We start from the raw sequence: 24,074 nt of genomic DNA, 5'->3' as shown, positions 1-24,074 counted from the left end.
CGGGTGAAAACTCGATTGTTTGCATTCTATGGGCATGCGTTTTAATTTCTTCCAATCGCAGTGGCTATATTTTTTTTACCAATCGATACTATTATTATAACCACCACCCGGGCCCCGGTTACAAATTCGCAAAACAACTTCACTACAACATTAGGTACCTTAGAGTATTTCAAATATGTCCGTTATTTGCGCTCGAGAATTTCTCGGATGCTTTCACAACTATACAGCAGCTGTCGACATAAATCCGTGGTAACTGTACGCCGAATGTCTGGTTCGTCGAAGTTCGCTTTTTTATCAAAATGATGCTGTCATGTTGTTAGGTACTCGTTATATTATTATACATTGAGTTATGGTCGAGTTTCGTAAATAGCTAACACCGCAGTAATACCGCGTACACGATGTTGAATAATATAATATGTGGAAAATGAAAAACGGTGGTTGATTGGATACTCAGGAAAAATTAATACATTCACTAGAATAAATTATATTATACAATATAATATATTTATTATTATGGTTATCTAAAAAATAAGAAACAATGTTTTTAAAATTATATTATCTGTTAAATACAAATTAAAAAATCATTTATCAGTGGACAAAATTATAAATAAACAAAAAATAAAACTTCATGAAATATAAAAGTTAAAAGATAATTATTAGATAAAGTATATTATACATCACAATAAAATAAAAAAATAACTTTTGATAACATTATTTAACAACGGTCATCTCTGCAACTCTTTTCAACTAGAAAATTAATATTTCGCTAAATTAACATAATTTTAACTCACCACATTAAACAATAGAGATAACAAAACAGTTATAGACTAACAAGTACAGTTACGTTAAAATACATATTATTATCATATATTTCTATAAATTATTTTTAATTATTATAATTCTGCTTTTAAATACTAACAATAATTTAAAAATATAATAATATTGTTTTTAAATGCTTGCAATTTACTTGTTGTTTCTATTATATCTATATTTATTATCACACTATAAATATTTTGATATATATATATAAAGGATTAATATTACTTCTATATTGTTATGCTGCTGAGATACGAACAAAAAATATATATATTTTAAGTTCGATTATTTCACAATTATTATCAGTAATTCACATCGAAACCTTTTGCAGTTAAATATTTAGACGAATATTACGAAAGATGTGGAAAACGTATACAATTAATTGAAACAGTATTGACAGTTCTTATTTATTGGCAACGAGTTACAGTTTTACATAATTTGAATTTATTATTAATGTAAAAGGAAAAAAGCAGATACTTTTTTTTCATCCACTAATATAATAGGTATGACAACCGCATAATTTAAATTCAAATAGTTCGAAAAATATAAAGTCAAAGCAAATGGAGAACAGCGCATTCAATAATGAAGTTGGCAAATTATTTGAAAGCAATGCAAATCAGATTATCTGTTCTATACAACTTACGCGTAAAAATGTTCGTTTTTATTGATTTATAAAATTATAACAAAATTAATGTAATAGAATACATTTTTTTTAGTTTTAAAACAGCCCGACTGAAAAATAATATGTTAATGCAGGTAGTAGAACCAATTTTAGACATTATATTTTATGTCAATCAATATATTATTAACTATAATAATTTATTTATACTTTGTTTAGCTATTAATTTAAAATCGTATACACAAACAATTAAATATATACATAATATTTAATATATTTACGTATAAACAATTAAATACGATGAAATATTACAATTTTCGTTTATGGTAAAAATATAATATTAGATATTATTCTTCAGCTGTGTATATAAAACGATACAAAATGTGAAACATGTTTGAAACAAAAAAATTTAATTAAATATTGGATAACAAAAGAAATAATATTATGTAATAAAACTATTATAAGATGACATTTGAATTTAAATTATTTTTTGATTTGGGAATTTCATAATATCATCATTATGTACTACAATCAAAATTACTGAAATTTTAGACAATGTTTCAAAAAATAAATAAATTCATTTCAAAAATAAATAAATATAATAATAGTGAACGTAAAACATTTTGTTTTCTTTGTAATCATAAAAATATATTATGTTTAAAGCTATTTATTGTTCGTCGGAGATTGTGAAATTATTTAATTATCTATAAATCTATGTAGATAGAATAGATGAGCCATTATCGTACTTTATGTGATCGTTAAAAATCCATGGGAGAAAATTAATAATTGAAGAAAAATCAAACTATCGATCACATTATAATTATCATTAAACTATTGTAGATATTACACTTATAACTTATATCATGTTATTGTTTAGTTATATTATGATTAATAACAACTAATAGCCACCAAAAACATGCCAAACATTCGGCTTCCCAACTTCTATCAACCGCATTATCAAAGAATGCAGAAACACACAAGAGGCCCGACAAATATTCGACATACCCAAACACCTTCACGACGCACTAGGCACCACCGAAGACATTTTTTTTTATTATTTATAGTATATATTAAATTGTACAATTTTGAGTAATTTAATTATGTGTGTAATATAAGTCAATGGTCCTGTTATTGAGGCATACAATTTAATAATAATAAAAAATAACTATTAAATAGGTACCATATAATATAGTATAAACATATTAAGCATTTTTCATGGAATATTATTATTCGGAGAATATTTTAAACCCTAAACGTCGTTTTTGATAAGACTCGTGTTAGTTTGACGCGATACGAGGCATTTGGATTTTAGGCCTTTTTACTTTATACTGCCAATCGTATTTAATGTGCTTTTAAGTTTTATTTAGACGGTCGACACATGAGACACGTGATCGATTCTAAGTTACGTTTTATTTATTCAGTAATTTGGCATTTGGCGTCTGCAATTATTATAACATTTTAGTAGACACTTAAAAGTGTAAGTACTGGAATATTTAATGCATATTTTTAAATAATTATATTTATGAGCTACCTTAACTGTAAGAAAAATGCTATCGAGTAGTACAACAACAAAGACAATGAAATACTTTCATTGTTATTGTTTCGGAACATTAAAAACTGTATGTTGACCAATAAATGGGTTGAGGCTACTTTAAGAGCGTTGTAACAATAAATATTGTTTCGCTTCGCTAACAATTTATACCAAAAAATAATAGGTGATCATTATTTTCAAAACAAAATTAACAATAGTACGAGCTTTTTCTCTTCAATCTTTATTTTCATTTCACAAAAAGCGATATTGAACCAGGTTAAACACTATAAATTCAACTAAGATTTCAAAGTACTAACGTTTACACACGAGATAAGTATCACAATAACATAGATACGAAACAATAATAATATAGAAATTTGCCGTATACCTACATGTAAAGGACGATTTTGTCGACGTGAATCCAATCAATAACTGCAGCAGATGTCTCCATAAAAGTATTTCTAAAATATTTTCCCGATAACTTAATAATGAATAATGCGATTTAGATTACTTGTGGACTGAACTGAAAACCTAAAAACCTATGAATCTATATTGGTTGAAAATATGTTGAATCCGTACGATGGGATTTCGAATAGATTTATTTATTTTCATTCAATGTTAAATTGTTAAAATTGTTAAATTAAGATACAATTTTTAATGACGTCATTGTGATTGGTCGGCTATTCAACCGTACTTGATAGATCAATAATAATACACGGCCTAGGGTTGCCGCTTGAAAAAACCAGGGCGCCGGCTGCAACGGTTTTTCGGAGCATATAATAACATTTCATTCGTCCAAAATAAAAATAAATCGTTTCGAAGAGGAAAAACCAAACTTAATTATTCCGACGTTGTATGGACTTTAGGTTGGAACGGATTTCACCGGGGAAAAGAATTCACCCAGCACACACGACATCGCAGTTTATTAACGGCAGTGGACCGTTTCGGCTGCACGTGCACAAAAAGACACAACTTTATCATAATATTATAGATCGTAGTTCGTATAACAACCAGTCTTACCAGTATAATAATATATTTTCGGGCGTCTTTCAAATCACTGACATTTTTCCGTCACGCGAATTGACATAATACCTATAGCACTAAATTAATACAATTTTTTTATCTTTGGCAATCGCAGCCTATGGGGGAAGGGTGAATGGATGGGACCTAACCACACGTCGATGATGATATATCATAATTTGATACATTCGGATTCCAATGTGGAACATAACGATAATAATAATATTATATAACATATGCGACAATAATCATAAATATTACTCTATAGACTATATATCCTTCGACAAACGTAGTTGACGTTGACTTCTGTGCATCGGCGGCTGCGTAGTAGGACCAGCTGAGCTCTAGCTCGCGTTTCAATCACTTAATATTATTACTATTAGACTCGAGTCGACGGACAATCGGTGTCTATCGCCATCATCCTTTGAAGTTTATTCCTTTTGGTTTCCACTTCCGATACCTGTATAGTGCAGAAAAACTTTGGGTTAGTTTATAGGTCGTTTAGGATAGGTTATCTGGTGACACTATCTGCAGGTGCCGTAGTCGTAAAAATATTATACATTAGGTACATTTTAATATTATATTTTACTTAATAATTTCATTATGTTTATTACAATAAACGCATAAACAAATAATGCATTGTATCACATAAAATTCGCACACGATGTGCGTGTTTTAAGGACATTTTTTTCAGAGGTGCCACAATAACTTATTATTAACAAAAATACCTACGTATTATATTAACCATATCTACCGTATTCGAACTACCGTACGTATGTGTATAATAAGCCAAATTGGTTTAGAAAATATAATAAAAAGTTTAACTGGTACCTACTTTTTCAATTAATATTTTTATTTATTTTATCTGGTAATGCATTGTATTTTGTTATGTGATAAAATATAACAGTTAAACAATTAAAGTAGGTTTACATATTAATGTAGGTAATTACTTTTATACATTTATACATTTTTTATCTAGCATAACATTTATTGTAAAAGTATATTATAGAAAACTAAACAATTCTACAATTCTACAATTTGAAATGTCTACAAATATTTTTAAATTTGTCTAAATATTGTAAATAAGAAATTGATAATTTGAGTAATTTTATAATTTTTCAAGATACAAAGTTTTCATAATTAATAGTTTTTGAATAATCACAAAATACGAACAACAAATATCATTACAGAAGAAATGGCTATTAGATATTTGTTTAAATATTATCCAATATCGTCAAAATTTAAACTTAAAACGTTCATAAAAAATTAATGCGACTTTACGTCAAACTTTCTTTAATATTATAATAAGCAAAACTTATGAAAACGTGTATTAGATTTTCAAGTCTTATCAAGGTAGGTATTAAAGTTAAACATTTTAAGAATTTTCAACAACAAAATAACAAGCAAATTTTCGTGATTTTGACGTCTATTATCTTATTCTAGCTTTAAATGCTCATACAGTTAATGTGGATTTGCACAAAATTTTCTTTTTTAATTCCAATAAATACCAATTATTAGGAATTCCACGTATTAAAATTTCAAGCTTTTCGGCCAAGATTTTATCAAAATGTATAAGAGAAAAAAGTTGACAATTTCAAATGTCATAAAACCGATGGCTCAAAAAGAGCTCAAATATTTGGGTATATAATATGCCTATAAAATGCACAAATAAATATTTTAATCAAATTTATTGTATCTACGGTTATTCGTTATTGAATTAATCGATTTTGATAAAAACAGGTGTTGCGTAAAATTTATAATTTCAGTTTTTTTCGTAATAATTTTTTACTTTTGACCTTTTCAAATTACCAACTTGATCCAATTTTCTAGCAGAATCCTCTTTTGAAGTTAATGATCAAAGCATTTTTGCTACCGTAAAAAGTTCCTTCAGACGTAAAAAAAATCACACACCTCATTGTAAAATCAATTCGCTTCACTTAGAATCTAAAATTTTACAGTCGTATATTATACATTAAAACATATTGTGTAAAATTCAACATTTGTCAGGTTGGAAGGTACAGTATAAGGGGGAAAAGCCATCACCTCCCATGGGGTCTGTATAACTAGTAAAAACGATAGGTCATCCTTAAAAATGATTGGACTCATGGCCACATAATATAAACGTGTAATATTATAGTAATGAGAAAACTTTATTTTTTTTTTATCTACAAACACGGTTTTAATGCTATTCATACAAAACATAATAATAATATGATCAATAGTTATATAGACGACCACTTTATATGTAAATATATTTCGTTTTTATCATTTCAGCGATTTCGTGTAAACCAAAATTGGATTTCGTCATTCGCAAACGATATATCTCATCGTTCTAATAAATTATATCATAATAATATTACGGTACGTTGTATCTATATATGTACACAACGTTCTATATCTGTGGTATACACCGATGTTGGTATAGGTACTATGATGGAAGACGTATGACCGTGTGTTTTTGTTATGCAAATCATACACAAGTATAAATTGTCAAATAACACCTGTCGATAAATTATTATTTATACACAACATCGAACATACATCACACACGTACAACTGCAAGACATCATATATTATTTTTCTGAAGACATTTATGCGATAGAACAAAGCAAATGTATCACAAAACATTTTTACTTGGCCATAAATCAATAAAAGGGGATAACATTTTGATAAAAACGTGCTGAATCTGAAAACTCGGAAAATTATGTTTTACACCAAGATTTAGAAAAATTCATGATGTCAAATGAAAGTCATATTATATAATATTATATGGCTCAATGTAAATGAATTTAAAGAGTAAACGTATGTTAATTAAATTCAGCCGATGCCCATTACAGTCGTCGTGGCTTATATAATAAAAATAGTATATATAGCTTGTTTGTTTCTAAGGGGTATGGCTATTTTCAATATAATTATATGTGCACGCCAAATAATAATAATAATAACAAGATTTTTTTTATTTGAGTTAATACTATTTACATGTCTTAACACCCAACATTGTATAGCAACGGCGTCTTGAATAGGCAAAACAGCTACATTAACGTCGATCTTTTGTAAAAAATAAAAACATATTTTATTGTACCAACGCAGAACGATGTCAACAATAAAATAGAATTTACTTACTATTGTGTTGTTTATAAATTAAATACGATTAATATTATTGAGTTAAAAATTAATCCGATAAGGGAAACTATATTTTGACAATTTGCATGTTGTTCTCGAACTCGTCGAAGTTTAGGTAAAAGAAATGTCCGTTAAAATAGGTATTTAGCATGTTATTTAATTTCAACTAAGTGTAATGTTGTTGTGCTGTGAAAAAATTTTTCGACAAATTTTGCAGTTGCAATAATGAACATTATTGGTAAATATTATGTTCCTTCGAAATATTCCGTTGAACCGTAAAACGATGTGTTCCGACGTCAGACTGAGCTACTGGTTGGACGCAATTTAAAACCAACTACCGAAGGGTTAATTGGTACCTATATGATCCATTCATGGTCCATGCATTTCTGATGGACCGTTAGATTGCACGCTACTCACTTGGATTATTGTTGTCTTTCCATAGTAACGTGTGTTCTCTCGAGTCGTCAAACTCTGGTAACTGGGCTTAGTCCAAGATTTGCCCAAATTTATTATTTATGCGTTTTTCTTTATTCTAAATCTTATTGTGTATTAAAGGGGAACTTTTGATCATATTTTTGTTCCCATATAATATTATGTACCAGGCATATTTTTTTCCTGCAATTTATCATTGTTCTAACACTGAAAATGTTCATTGTAATTAAGCCAATCCGTGAAAGTTAAAACATTTTTTCAACTCTGTATATAGCCATATATGCAATGGTTAACCGTAAACTACTTTTTATAATTCCTTAGTTTTATTAATACGTATAAAAGTACAGCACCATAGCTGTAAAGGCAAAACTCAGATTTTACACAGACAGAGATAATAAGGAAAGAGAAAAAAAAGTTTTTAATTTATAACAATTATTATCTATGCTTTATTGTTTACAGTCTACTACATTAATATATTAATTAGACTATAATAATAGTAATTGAACCATTTTTTTAATTGCAAGCTCGATGAATTGTTATAAAAATAAACAACTTTTTTTTTAATTTTAACAATTGGCGTAACTGAGTAGTCTTTGTGGTATAATTATTAGATTATAAAAATAATTTAGAAATAAAAATATTAAGTAATTATTGTTATTAACTCATAGTTGTTGATTTCTACAATAGAAATTACATTATCATAGATTGGACTTTTAATTAATTTAGTGGTATGATTATAATTTGATATTCAATTTTCTATGACGTCAACGCGACATAGTCGTTGTCATAATAATAACTCTGTAGGAGTCTCAGTCTCCACCGTCAGTGTCACCTTATGTTTTCGGTCCTGGACTCTTTTCTTCCAGTCAACTTCAATCTCCCTATGTCTTTCCATGTGCCATGCTTCCATATTTCTTTGGCCTTTCTTTTGGTATTTGTCCGGTTGCCATATTCAATAAGTGACCTAACTTTGTTTGTTATCTCTCTTTGCATCACGGGTTCAACTCTATGTCTTTGTCGCTTCATATTATAGGTTGTTATTATAAGGGTAGGCACTTTCACAATTTATCTTATTTCCATTTTTTTCTTTTTTTCCGGAAATTCAACTCCATTATCTAACATCGGTTCACACATTATTCTTAACACCTTGTTCACAAAATATGACCTTAGTTATCGTTCGATTCGTGCTTTTCAGAGCCATACTTGTATCCATAAGTTATTGTCGGACTTACTATTGACGTGTAAAAACGTACTTTTATTCCCTACAGAAGAACTTAAATAACTTGATTTATACGTAATATGCTCTTTCCGCTGAGTCTGCAATGTGATTATTTCTATGCTCCAATCTTTGTTTCATGTAATTGTCACTCCTATAGATAGATATTTAAAGTATTGGATTTATTTAAAATACGTAGGTCAGAAAATTTTAATTTTCACTTAACACTATTAATTCTATTACTTTTCATTTATTTATTACAAGTCGTCTAGGTCGACTTTTTTTTGACTTGTGTATACACTTTGTTGTATTTTGTGTTATAGTTTAGTTATCTTTATCAAGGGTGGACTGAATGTATTTTGTGTGTGTGTGTGTGTGTGTCTGACGTCAACAATGTTATAACAATACTTCAGTTGTAAACGTTGAGAGTTGTTTCTGAGAGCAGATATGATCAAGTTGGTACTTTGTAGGTCAAAAGTAAAATAAATAATAATCTAGATAAACAAAAGATATCGATTATTGTTTTATACGTAATTAAAAATTGAGTAACCGTAGACACTTGAAGATTTCACCAAATATTTATTTTATAATTGTTAACATTAAACATACTATTGACATTTTCAAAATCTTTTTTATTTTTTTTAGCTATTTTTTATAGACATTCAAAATTTTCTAATTTTTTTCCATTTATTTACTATACATTTTTTTTAGTGTGTAAAAAACCTTGCAAACTAAATTCAATAAGAAACATCATAAATTGTTCATATATAAATTAAAACATTTTGAAAATACGTAGTCACATTTTTTTATAAATGTATTTGAACTGGTGATAGCTGTAGTGAAAATGTTCACTGTCTCCCTTGTGAGTAGTTTTGTTCCGAATTTACCGACCTACCCAATTATATTTAATCAACACGAATGTAGCGGTCGATAATTTGAAACTTGAGCTAGTTTAAAGTTTTATAAATTATAATTTATTTTTATTCTCTTTATTTAAGTAGTATTTAATGTTTATTTTGTTTTAAAAAAAATTATAATTTATTTTCCGAATTTGTATGATAAAAGATTCACTTTGTGTCTTTACATGGTAATTTAAAACAAACTTAGATAGGAGTAAGTGTAGTTTTTTAATACAAATTAGGAAAAAGTAGAAAATATTTTTTATTAAATTTATTTTATGATTAAACTGAGAATGTGCACTGTCTTGTAAACAATTTTTTTTACGAATATGTTATGAAATATATAGATAATATAGGTATTTGCTATTTAATATGTTTTACAATGTTAATATCTTATATTTTTCTAATAATTGTTTTAAATTATATAAAGTCAACCACGTGATAAATAATTAATGATACATATCAATTTCCATTTAAAAGTAATTTTAGTTTATATGTTTTTTATGTGCTACAGGTCCTATAATAGGCGTATTTTTTATTATACAGACAATTAAATAATATTGTAAAGTTGTTATAATATGTTATCAATTAAAATAGTTTACATTTTCTTACTATAAAAATTATACTGTTTGAAAAAAAAATAATTCTTAAACATGTTTAGAATTTTAAGTATTTCTCCGCGAAACGTGTATTTTTTAAACAATACTTTTCTACAAAATTAAAAGCAAAGTGTGTTCTTAATGTATTTTGAAGTTTTATAATTAATGATTTTTTCAAAACTTCCGAAATGCTTAAAAAAAGTTAAAAGAGATATTTCATAACATATGTGTATACTAGAGTAGGTACATTTATATTTATAAACAGTACCATATGTTTTTCAATTTTTATAACATATACATACCTATCTAGTTATTTCGATATAAATGTACTTATTTATAATTCATACGACCTATTTCTTATAATATCTTATAATATTTCTTGAAATGATCAAAGAATAAAAAAAAAAGCTGGCAAGTGGATATCGTTCTGCTGTACAGTAGGTTACAAGTGGGTCACTGTTTAATGGATGGTATTAAATTTGAATTCAATGGTATAGCATCATTGTATACGAAAAACGATTCTAAACAGAGATGATTTGTCAGTGTGGATATTATATTTATATTGTCATTAGATACTTATTATTAATACTGTAGCCTGTAAGTTTAATTAGTATTACAAAATTATGACAAAATAACTAAAATCGTTATTCTTGATTATTTAATATGTAATTTCGTCCAAATCTGAACATAAAAAACTATAAAAAAAATGTGTTTCTATGTTTATTGAGATTTTTTGGTTACAGAATAACCTACTTACTTGGAACATTATTTTTCAATCCTATTAGTTATAAAAGTTAAACATTTTATACATTTTTAACTACGAATTCATTTTTAAATTTGATAAATACTGCCAAAAATCGAACTTTAAATGCTTATAAAAAAATATTGTGACTATTGGGATCTTTATGTCTTTGGGTTCAGTTCGGATTGGTTTGAATTTTGGCGAAAAAAACGATCGGTTTCTGCTTGAGTATGGTCCTTAGAAAGGACGGAAATTCTGTGCCGGGCTTCAAATTAAAAATATCTGTTGTTAAGGTTAATATAATTTCTCACAAACGTTTAGGTATATTAATAAAACAGAAACTGTGTTGTGTGGCATTATGTAGTTATTGTCGGGGTCGTTGAACGGAGCACTATTATATTTTTAGAAAATAAATCAGAATAATCTAAAATAGGTCAATGGAAAAAATATACCACAATCACTTCAACCACCGCACATAATATCGCTGTATGATATTATGATCTATTCAGACGGTAAACCAATCAATGATCTGTACGACAACGAAGACGTATACATATATACAGTATATATAGTAACAATACTCGATGTAATATATAGGCACTATTAATTTATGTATATGAGTATAATAGAATAATACATATTATATTATGTAATATTGTATACACTACCAATAGACGCAATATATTTATGTATAAGCACACAATGTACACAATATATTTATTTTGTTTGTGTTTTCATATTGGCAGACATTAACATCCTTTTATAATATGTTTATTTATAACAAACGGTAAGTAATATGCGCTGTGAGATAGATGATATCTTTTGCAAGTAAAAAAACTTTTCCAGGTATTCGAGTAAGTACACGATGTACGTATATAATATATTTACAGGTATGTCTGTTATTGATTCTTCGGGGCAAAACCCTTGCCGGTTCCAGACGTAGTCCTGGTTCGCGTGTTGTCTATCAAAAATCAAATTTCAATGGAAGACCTATTGATAGACGGTATCAGTATAATAATAATATATACATAAGTATAATACGTATGTATTGTAGAGTAGGTATATACAATATAGATACGCCGAGCTAAGGCAAACGAACGTAACTGTATATTATTAATAACATTACTCAGACCGTGACTATAGTATAGTGACTGATAAAAATATTGTTAATGTAAATGGGTTTTCTTCTGTAATAAAGATTATGATTATTATTATATTATTCAAATTAAAATCATTGAAAATGTTTTCCAAAAAGAGTTTTGAACCAAGTTTCGATGGATAGGTACTTTTTTGTTTTGACGACGATCTAACGGGTTTATACAGCTACCAGTATATTTTGAACTAAGTAGAGTCGTCAACGTAATGTGTACTGAAGCCAGCTTACGAGGATTGTAATAAGTTTCAAGTAAAACAAAACAATAACCATAAAGACATTAAACTCTGACATTTAATTTTACATTTCATAGGCGAGTGAATGTATGGTATAATTTAAGTTCACCCGTTTTCCGACATTATAATATTTTCCAGTTTTATGAATAAAAAATATTTAACCAAACCTAAAATGGAAAAATAACATTATTAATTATCAGCTTATCCTATCATAGTACCATTGTTCAAAAATATCAATGTTTTAAAAATTCATGGATATTTTGAAAAGGGAATTTGGAACGTGTATGTATAAGAATTTTATAAATATTTAAAGTTTAAATGAGGCTGTATACCTACCACGTATTTAGGTCGTATTAATTTTTTTTAACCCGAACTATGCATTTGTATTTAAATACAAAATTAAATTGTATATTCTAGAAAGAATTTGTAAATTACAAAATATCAAATGAAAATATTTAAAGTTCTTGTGGAATGAACACTAAACAATAACAATATACATTATAATATTGTAATACAGTCAAGGTATATCAAGGTTAAGTTATGAAATTTCATCTAACGACATGAAATATTTTAAAACTGTTCTAATATTATAACGGGTGCCACAAATGTTTCAACTTGTCTTCGTTTCTAAATTATTTTAATAAGTAATATTTTTAAGTAGGTATTACATTTATTCTGATACCAACAAACGTATACCTACATGAGAACCTATTTGTTATCCGTAACTTAATTATTATTAGCTTTTAATACAAATTGCATTTATTATTTTCTTTTCAGTACTAGAGTACTTTATACTAGTACACAAAATTCGATAAATATAATTTTTATGCGATTTAAATGTTATATAATTATATTTATGTGGTATGTACTGTAGTGGCACACTATAAGTAAAAATCTTGTGTAATATTTTATTTAAATTTAATTTTCAGAAACTTTTAATTATTATTTGTTAATCTATGAAATAATATATTTTAGTTCTTCATCTATTATTTTTTTATTACGATTTAAACTAAAACCTAAAAATTATCTTCGAACATATTGTGAGTTTAATGGAAAATTGTACCTAGGCACATCGTACATACAATACAATTTTGATGTTTTAAAAAATAAATAAATATAAGCTATCGTTATTTTTTATATTTTTTTTATAATAACACAAATATCCACTATATATGATATTTATTATGTATTTATTTCTTAGAAATTATTAAAACTAACCATAATTTCTAAAATATTTCTCTAAATAATATATTATTATCTATTATAGCAATAAATTAATTTTTAGACTTAGTTTTTTTTTGTCTGAAATAAGTGGCAATTTTTATGCAAATTCAATTTTTGAAAAATTTTATTTTATTTTTTAATACAACTCAAAAATCAATAATCATAGACCTTTGAAATGTTCGCAAAATATTTATATTAGCATTTAAATAATTTTGAAATATTTTAACTCTTTTTAAACTAGTTGTAGCCTTGAGAAATTTTTAGAAATTTGTAAATTTTTTTAAAATTATTTTTGATAAAAACATTTTCTCTCTGTATAAAAGCTTGACAATTGTATACGATGTTCCTTATACGTTTCATAAATGTAAGTTTAAAAATATTTAAGATAATTATACATGGTATTATTTACAAACAATGTTGACTCTTTTTGAGCTATTTATACCCATATGAAATATTTAAAATTTTGAAAATTCTTTTGCAGTTAAAAATGCATAAACGTTTTCTTTTCATAGCCAAGATTAAACATTTTAATAGATGATTTCACATAAGTTTTCCTACCTATAACAAAAAATGTATTTAAACGGAATATTATTTTTTTATGAGCTTTTGAAATTATAGTTTATACGATATTTTTTCTTCAGTGGTAAATGATTGGATTTCTATTAATCAATTTTTGATATTTTGTTGTATTTCCAAAACGAATAACCGTATAGTCTTGAAATATTCATCAAATATTTATATAAGTATTTTCCATACATGGTAGATACCAAGTGAACAACTTTTTATATTAGTTTAAAAATAAAAAAACTAAAAATATTGTATGCAAACAATTTAAATGCAATACTGATGTACAGTGCCCATAGGTTTGTAAAATCTGAATAATTATGTCTATTATTTTGCATAAAGTTGTAATTTAATACGACTGACTACTTTCCATAATTGTTCTACACCTACCCATCAATATTATATAGCTTCAATAATGCGATCATAATAATATTAATTATTATGCGGAACTACTGTCACTCTGTATAATATTTATAATCATTATTATCAGTCGATTATTTTTTACTTTACAGACATTATTATATTATCAGCTTTCGAATTTCGACATGTGCTGTCTATTTCGATTAAAATTAACAGTCTTGACATATAGGTAATATAGTTATTGTTTGTTAGACTTAATACTGATTGGTAGCCATGGTATACTTTTTATTTTAATAAACGTCGTAGAACTTTATATTAAGTTATGTTCCTATGGAGGGTGCTAGATTGTGACATAAGTGCAAAATATAGGTATATAAAAATATAATTTGTACCAATATTTATATTTTTAAAAATATTGAAAATCGTCAATAATCTATTATAATATTATATAATATATCTATTATTAAGATTGTAAAAATCTATATTATTTTTGTTCATTAAACGAAATTCATATGAATCCTTTAAACGCAACATATTTCTGTAAAATTAGCCTAACTAACCTAACTGCGGTGTAGATGTGTAGCTCCCGCGATTGATAATTATTCCTACTATGTTCCTACTAACAATATAATGTTATCTCACAAAAACTCTGACGCTCTATCGTAATCATATACCTCATACAGCCATACCTAATACATTTGTTGATTAAAATTATACATTTAGAAATTTGCATTTTGAACGGCGATATAGTTCAAAATTTAATAACCGAAATGAAGCACACGCAGGTATCTGGGATTTGGGTGCAATACATTTTTTTCTCATCTCGTTTTGAGGATTATTTCTTCCACGGCTAGGTCGTACTTACACCTCCTCCTCCCTGACCACCGTGGCATTAATTTTTGTACGGTTAGATATTATACTATCATTTAATATTTATTACCTATCAGTCTATTGTGTCTGATAAATGTGCGAGATAATCGTAGCACCCCTACAATAAAATAGTCCACCCCTGCAGTGTATCTGGTTATGTACTCGAAATAATTATACCTTAAACATGACGATTCGGTTTTCGTTGTTGTTATGATGTTTCGGCGTGTTTGGCTCACTGGACGAACGGTTTTTGTTGACCAGCAATGGATAGTTACTGCTCAACGACGAGTCCGAACTCTGTCTGCTGCAGTATTGGCAACGGCGCTGGGCCAACCGGAACGTAACGCTCTCGTATCGCGTACACCGCTCTGATCCGTTTACCTGAAAGATAATGATAAAAAAAAAACGGTAATTTTTTTTGCTCGTCATACGATTATAATTTGTGTTCAAATCATTTCAGTAGAGATCATCACAATATTATACTACCGAACGAACACGACGATGCCCAAAAACAACAACAGGTGTTTCGTTGTCATCAGATATAATAATACAATAACCGATTAACAACGAATACTATGTCAAAAACTATACTAGCACTCGGGTCTTCAATTATTATAAATAATCACTAATAATTATAAATATTTTACACGAAATTCTAAATAAAACAAACTTTTAAAATTAATCATAAAAGAACGAGTGTACATCTGTATATTATATTACTGCCAACACTATATTTTAAATGATGAGTGTTGCACAAGCTTTTTACCGTATTTGTACAAGTAATATTTTATATTTTTTCAACGTGCTTTCGCAACGATGGTCTTGGGTGCATCATACGTCATGATAAGTCATGTCTTTTCTGATTTGAAAACTTGATTTTAGCGAAGTACACAACGATTGAAAATTAATACGAATTGATTAAGAATTAATTAAATGTCGATACTTTTCATAATTATTATCATTTATATGTTACATATTTTTAATCACATTCGGTTTCAATACTACGAAACCTTGATTTACATTATTACATTAAATAAAATTATTTATAGCTTTTAGAACCTATAGTAGGGGTCATAAAATTTTACACTTTGAGTATTTTATTTTATCTTATACATTAAAAATTACAATTTTAACGTTAGTTTTGAAAAAATATTACAAATTTGTCATACTTAATTTTATCATAAGAAAAGTTTTTAAATTAAATACTTTTATATCAACGAAAACGAGTAGCCAGGACCTTTAATAAAATCCATTAAAATATCCATATCATAAAATATTGGAAAGTTATAAATATAAAATATAAATTATGTTTATAATAAATATAACCTATATTTATGGAGTACCTAATCCATCCTATTATCTCCTTTGTTTTTGCTTTCATTTATTAGTACTGAAAAACTATAACTTTTGCATTTGCTGTGAACCCTGGTTTACCGTGATAAAATATGATTTAATTTTTGATCAATTTAAGTAAATGTATATATTTTAAATTCAAGTATTTATAACAACAAAAAATTACATCTTATCTAAATAGCAAATTGATAAAAATATAATCTTTTGTTTTATAGTATGATATGACGCCCATAATATACATTAATATAAGAACTCATAGAAATATAGATACAGTTGGACTGATGAGAATACAGTGTAGGAAATTATAAAAAAATAATAGTTTTGTAATTAATATAGCATTGTTCTAAGAAAAATTGGTAGCTATTGTTTAAATGTATAACGTTAACTATTAAACCTTTTACCTACCTACCCTTAATTACTACAGCAAATGAACAGCTTCATAGTGTAGTGGAATATTTAAATTTACATAATATAATGTAACCTTTAATACTTAATATTAAAATTAGTATTAATTTAATTTATATATTTTTGTTAATAAAAATAAAGTTCAAGGTAGATGATCGTTTTGCCTAGTTCCACATTGCTTAATTTATTTTTTCAAACGTTGACAATTTAATCCTTTAAAAGCCTCATAGATACCTACAATTATCTAAATAATAAAAAACAAAATGTAATTACTTCTTTCACCGTATCAGTTCTCTGTACGGTTACTATACGTACACCCTCGAGTGTTAGGGGGGAAATAAAATCAGGAAAAACAGAATTAACATGTCAACTTTTAATTTATGTTATAGCAGGGATCTCCAAGCCTAGATTTGAAGAAGGATAATTATGTACAATATTATAGTGAAATCGTGATTTTAGGTCAGACAGCTGTGACCGATGATGGAAGACTGAACGTTTTATATATATAACTACATCAACCGTAATTAATGTTTTTTTTTTTTAATAAGACATGAAAGGATGACCTTTTTGTCGTTATAGCATTTGCCAATATATTATGTTCCAGCGTTAAAAAATGAAATTGATTGGACAACACTGCGGATAGATCTACGCACCACAACCATATATTTCAAAAACTGCAGTAAACCATTATAAGGTCGTATCCGAAAATTGTCTCGTAAAAGTTTTATTTTTTAGTTAAAGTGTACCGAGAAAAAAAACACCAAATAAATATTCGTGGCGCAGTCTTAGTACCTAGTGGCTTTTAGATATCAGATTTTGGATGTGAATAAATCAATATACCTATTATATGAAAACATTTTTCATGCACGACGGCAATTAAAATAATAAATGGGACATTCAAAGCCAGATAAATGTTACGTCTGACAAGCTATGCGTATTCGGTACGAAAGTAAAATATATTTCAGGAATGCTTAAAAATAGTGAAAACAAAAATAAAATGATTATACTTCAAAGGTCGATACGTATATAGGTAATACCTATATGTGCGACGTATTAAAGTATATTCGCAAATATGTGTACAGCTAGCACAACAAAGAACGGCGGTATTAAGTATACATCACCATATTAATATAATAATATGTTCAGTAATGAGTAACCCATAAAATATACATTGTACCTATTGAATAATACATACCGTATTACGATCATAGATATATAATATATAGGATAGGAAAATTACAAATTTAATATCGTTATTTTTCCTTTGACGTTGATTACATATTATGCACCGTTAATCCTGTGGGTATTACATGCTAATCGGATGCAAACATTGTAGTGGCGTTTTAATATAATTATTCCCAGATACTTAATCGAAATCTGTTTACAAATGTTTGCACACTGTGCGATACGCTTTAAATGCATACCTACTACCGAAGGGTAATGAAGCTTTTCACGCGAGTGAAAAAAAAATCTAATGGAGTAGTAGGTTAGGAAAATAAAGGAATATTGGTTTGTCGTTTCGATCACAAATAGAAATAATTAAAAAAGTTTTAAAAAGACAAAATGTATAGGTATACATATATCATGGCCCTGGCCATAAAGGTATATATTTCACTCGCAATATACGGTCGACGGAGTTTATTTACTGTTAAACATATTATACAGAATTCTGATAAATTCGTTTTGCTTCTAAAATTATATCACTGAGGCTTTAATTCAATTTTGCTTATGAGATCATTGAAAATGCATTATGCAATTTAGATTCATTTATTACATAATCGAATGGGAGTTTCAAACTTTATATATCAAAAATAAAATACACGTTTCGGCAGCTGACGATTTCAGAGGACAAATACCAATAAATATTTCAATGACATGTTTATAAATTGACTAAATTTACATAATAAACTCACAAATTATAAGTTGTGTAATATATTTATATGAACCCTATATATAGTTTATGGTTATATATTTTCTACATAAAACTTGGTTGAAAAAGAAAACTTTAGAAACATGATTAAAAAAAATATGAACATTTTGATTAGTAATTATATGTAAGTTAGAATTCAATAAAAACTCCAAGTAATAAACATTTTATGGTAATCAAAATATATTCCATAAATTTCAAAAATCAGAATAAATGTATAAAAATTGTGAAGCATACCTATACTTAAAAAAACTATACATACATATAGTATGTTAATTTGTCAACCCCTTGTGGTGGAAAAGTTGATGAGCAGTCATAACAAAATCACACAAAACTATATTCTTAGCAATGAAAAAAATAGGGAGGAGTTGCGCTTCATAGAACATTTTAATGTTGCCAACCTAATTCTGAAATAGGTACATGGCACGTTGGTATTTCAGATAAAAAAGAACCTTTATCAAATATATACTTCATATACCAAAATACTTATACCTACGGCATTTTTACTTAAGAAAACAAATTATAGTGGTATAAATAAAAACTATTAATTAGTCAAATGTTATAACATATTATGAAACGTAGTAACTGCAATATACATAGAAGTGCAATGTGCATATTGTGCAATAATTGCACAGTGTTGTATTAGGCGTATAATCATTTTAATGAATTAAAACTGTATAACTCGGAAATCACAGACAATTTGAATTTGAATCTGTGCGCATTAAAATGCGTACAAAACCATCAGCCTAACATTAAAATCGAAACTCTTTAAACGGCATAAAATTATTAGAATACACGGTCTTAAAGTATAGGTACTTAAAATTGCCCGAAAAGTCAGAATTTGAATAAACACGCAGCATTATTAAAGGATAAAAGCGGGTTATGGTGGGTGGACGCGCTCGTGCAGGTGAATCCCTCTGCTTATATGTCGTTGCGTTATTCTAAACGCACTTCATCAGATCGAAATCACCTCTTAGGACTTATACCCTAAGTGACTTACCGGGTTGTACGTGGCGACAAAGTCGGCGGGCGGCGGCGTGACCGAGTCGAACGAGTGTTGGCACTCGACTGACGACATGCGGAAACTGTGCACCGACACGCTGTCGGCCTGGTGGGCCGTCATGAGCCGGTGCTGCTGGTGGTCGGTGGCCGCCTTGGCCGCGGCCGACTCGCGCAACCGCTTGCGGCTGCACACCACACGCAGCATCTCCTTGCGGAACGCGTCGTTCCGGAACACGTACACGAGCGGGTTGAGCGTGGCCGCGGACAGGGCGCACGTGTACACCACCTCGTCGGGCAGCTGTACGATGGACACGTGCACGAACAGCGGCGTCCAGCTGAACAGGTACGTGGACAGCACCATCATGGACGTCTTCATGGCCCTGCTCTCCTCTCGGAACAGCAGCGCCGAGAAAATGGCGTTCGAGTTGCGCCGCGACAGGTCCGGTTCCGTGCACACGCTGTGCTTGCGCGTCCGCAGACTGTTCCTGAAGCACATCAAGGACACGCGCAAGTTAGGGCTTGTTCGAGCTGTGTACTGTTACTATATTTAAGTAATATATCATACTATAAGGGAAGGGCAGCACATAAATGTGTCCCAGTGCGTTGTAATAATATCGAGAAAATAATGTTGTCCAAGGTAAAAAAAATTACCCTTCACTGCTTCGGATTATCAAATTTCAACAATTTTTTTTATTGATTTCGTATGATATTAAGTATAAAGAACTAGGGAACTCTCATTTAAAACTCTACATTGTTTAAAATAATATGTCGAAGACATAAACATTCAAAACTTTTTTCATATATCTGTGAGATAACTTAATATTATTTATTACGTAATATTATTACACTTAAATGTTTATGTATTTCAATCCAACAACTAAACGATAGATGTATTGTTTAATTTTATTTATTTTACCTAAATAACGCTATGCGTATAAAACAGAGTACATTCAAACATTAAAATATATTATATATATTTTTTGTATTGTCGTTGATTTGTCAAAATATGGAGATTATATTTTTACCAATCGGGCCTTTTGTTCTAAACTATTTTAAGAAGTTCACCACATATTATAAACAATTATGCATACTGAGTGATGCATTTCACTGGCTCCACTTGACTTTGTCAAGTCAATTTTTGTGATTTAAAAAAAAAAAAAATGTTTTTAATATAGGTATAGTTTGAATTTTGAAGTGTTCATATCATACAAACACTATATATTTTTATTAAGTACCTACACTAAACTGTTTTTTTTTTTTTTTGTAAATTTACTCACGGAAGAGAAAATATTATATAATAAAACCAATAGAATACATAATATATAGCACCTAGCCACGTGATACTGCACGACTTTAGCCGTCTGTCTTATTATTCGAACCCAATCAACGGTGAGTGGCCACATATAATACAATAATATACCAGCTGTGTTAAAGGTCGCATCTATACAGCTGCAGTCGCCGCAAGAAACATTTCAAGCTCTTTTTTTCATTTAATTTTTTTTACAACCTGAAAAAAGCGTTAACCGAAAACAAAAGCGTGCCCGTTGTCGTGCGGCGACCCACCCCGGTCGATGGCTCGTCTTATACTCGCTGGTAAACGCGGCGGCGGTCGTGTCCAAAACGACTATAAATACCATAAAATATATATATATATAGCAAACGGTTTTTTTCCCGTAAGCGAAATTAAACTAGAAAAAGTGTGGCACACGTGTCGTTAAAATCTGAGCTCAGTCGCTAGTTGTGTACGCAATACGGAAATCGCAGAAACAGCAGGGTGACTCGACTGTCATTAAAAAACATAATATTATTCTGTCCGAAACACATTTGTAAACACATTAAATTAATATTACGGCGGCAAAAAGTTTGAATCATACGCAATGCACCTGCAGCGGTATGCGAATGTTCTGTAGGTACTTATGAGTAGGAACTCAAGCGAGTTTGTTTCAATATTATAATTGGGTACAAAAAGGTTAGCGCAGGAAAACGGATGGCCTAAGCGCCGGGCATGGGCTATTTTACTGTCGTTAAACAAGAGCCGAAGCTCCGGCGCATGTGATTCATTCGAAACGTATTATACGAACAATAGGTAAAGAATGGCCTCTATCTGCACGACAGCTTACACTATATTATAATACATTAGTATGTCAGTATTATATTATTATGATACGTTGTAAGGCGGTTGAAAATTACACGCGCATATAATATATATTAGGTATTATTTTTGGTTTTTTTTTTTTCATTAATTAACCCGCGCGTGGCAACTTAGGATATTGGGTTGTTTTTAACTGTAGGAGAGGGTACTGTAGGTTTTAAACAAGTGGGCACCCGCAGGTATCTGCCATGCCCGGGTGGGGGATGGCGGCCTCTGCCTCCAGACACCGTGACTGCCCGAATAGAAGTGCCAACCGTGGCCGAGGTTCTCAATCATTATTGTTATTTTTTTAATTAGTATAGGTATCCCGGATAAATGATTGCGACCCAATTCAAATGGCCCCTTTAGGTGTTCCAAAATATATAAGTACCGAATGTGTCCCAACAATTGGTGGTTCACAAAATAACGTTTATATTTAAAAACTATTACACATCAATGCACCAAATATCAAATTTTAACTGTCATAACCAGTCTTAGAAAATTACAAATACATTTATGAATAATACAGTCAGTTCTGGATTTATAATACTAAAATAATAAAAATATAAAATTTTCGATAATTTTCGAAAGCTTAAAAATGCATTTTTTATGGAACAAAATAATAATATAACTACTTACAAAATATGTTTTTGGCATACATTTACCTAATCAAATTAGTAAAATGCATAAATTGTATACAATAATAATGAATAAATTGATAATTTTTCAAATACCTACATGGTACTAGTTACAAGCTCTTGATACTCATTACGAGTACTTGATACACGTTGCTATTAACAGTATATTATATAACGAAAAAATGTTAAAGCTAATATTTATAAATCTTTGAAACATAGATAGAAAAATATGAGATAAATCTTTTGAGGAAATCATTTTTTTTTTTGGTATTAATTTAATTTTAAATGGATGGTTCAAATTTTGAACCGAACTGGATATTATAGATGTTTAATTTGGTTCTAAAATCATAATATGGAACAAATTTTAACATTGAACTTTTGACACTCTTAATTAACTCTTAACTGATACTCTAAATTAACTACCCATATGGTTGAGAATTTTGACCTTGGAGGTTCGAGGGTAACGCACATGTAAATATATTATAATATTACACTTAGTATATATTATATATAGCCAACCACTCTGCGGAGACGTGTTCAGGAATTTCTCGTGCTAATTTTCCACGCCACCCCGCGCATATTATTTATATATATTTTTTCGTTTTTAAATTTTTTATTCCTTCAGAATAATCGCACGAAATCCGCTGCTGCTGCAGGCGTACACACCCACCGTAATTCCCTTGCAGGGTATATATAAATAGGTATAGGTACCAGCTGGCACGACAACAATAATATATTCATATTATCATGAGCGTTGTTCGCTGTACACGTTATTGTGGTGTACAATTTAAAATTTCCAAATACGTTTTACACATTAACTTTATTATTATAATATCATAATGTATAGGTAGGTACTATACAAAATGGAAAAAATACACATGGAAAAAATATGTCCAACGTTCCCCGCACGTCGTGTAGTGTGCCGTCGTATGGTGTAGGTAGGTATATTATATTCAGCCAGGTACATAATAATAATATATAATAGAGAATGATATAGAGTAATATGTATTTATGAATTATGATGTGTATAAAATGGTGTGCGTGGCTTATTATCATTGTACATGATATATATTATTATATACGCTTTCTAAAAACGCGACGAAATATTTATAGGGCGACAAAGTCCGTTTTTCTCCTCATGATTTTTTTTTCTCACATCGTTGCAGCAGCAGAATAGCTATGCACTTATACTTGTACTCGCTTCGATTACACAC

General features: G+C 28.8%; 1 protein-coding gene across 1 annotated transcript; it reads right to left on the bottom strand.

The window, feature by feature from the left end:
* Positions 1–1,722: 1,722 nt before the first annotated feature.
* LOC100574859 lies at positions 1,723–20,773 on the bottom strand. The gene is made up of 3 exons (XM_003246907.4): positions 20,090–20,773; positions 15,582–15,785; positions 1,723–4,446 (listed from the first exon to the last, which is right to left on the bottom strand). Exons 1-3 carry the CDS (start codon positions 20,585–20,587, stop codon positions 4,366–4,368), a joined length of 783 nt encoding a protein of 260 aa, XP_003246955.1. The 5' UTR covers positions 20,588–20,773; the 3' UTR covers positions 1,723–4,365.
* Positions 20,774–24,074: the final 3,301 nt, after the last annotated feature.

The sequence above is a fragment of the Acyrthosiphon pisum genome, chromosome A3, assembly GCF_005508785.2.
Source record: "Acyrthosiphon pisum isolate AL4f chromosome A3, pea_aphid_22Mar2018_4r6ur, whole genome shotgun sequence".
Lineage (NCBI taxonomy): Eukaryota > Metazoa > Arthropoda > Insecta > Hemiptera > Aphididae > Acyrthosiphon > Acyrthosiphon pisum.
Note: the sequence above shows the minus strand (reverse complement) of the source record. Positions and strands in the feature narration are given on the sequence as shown.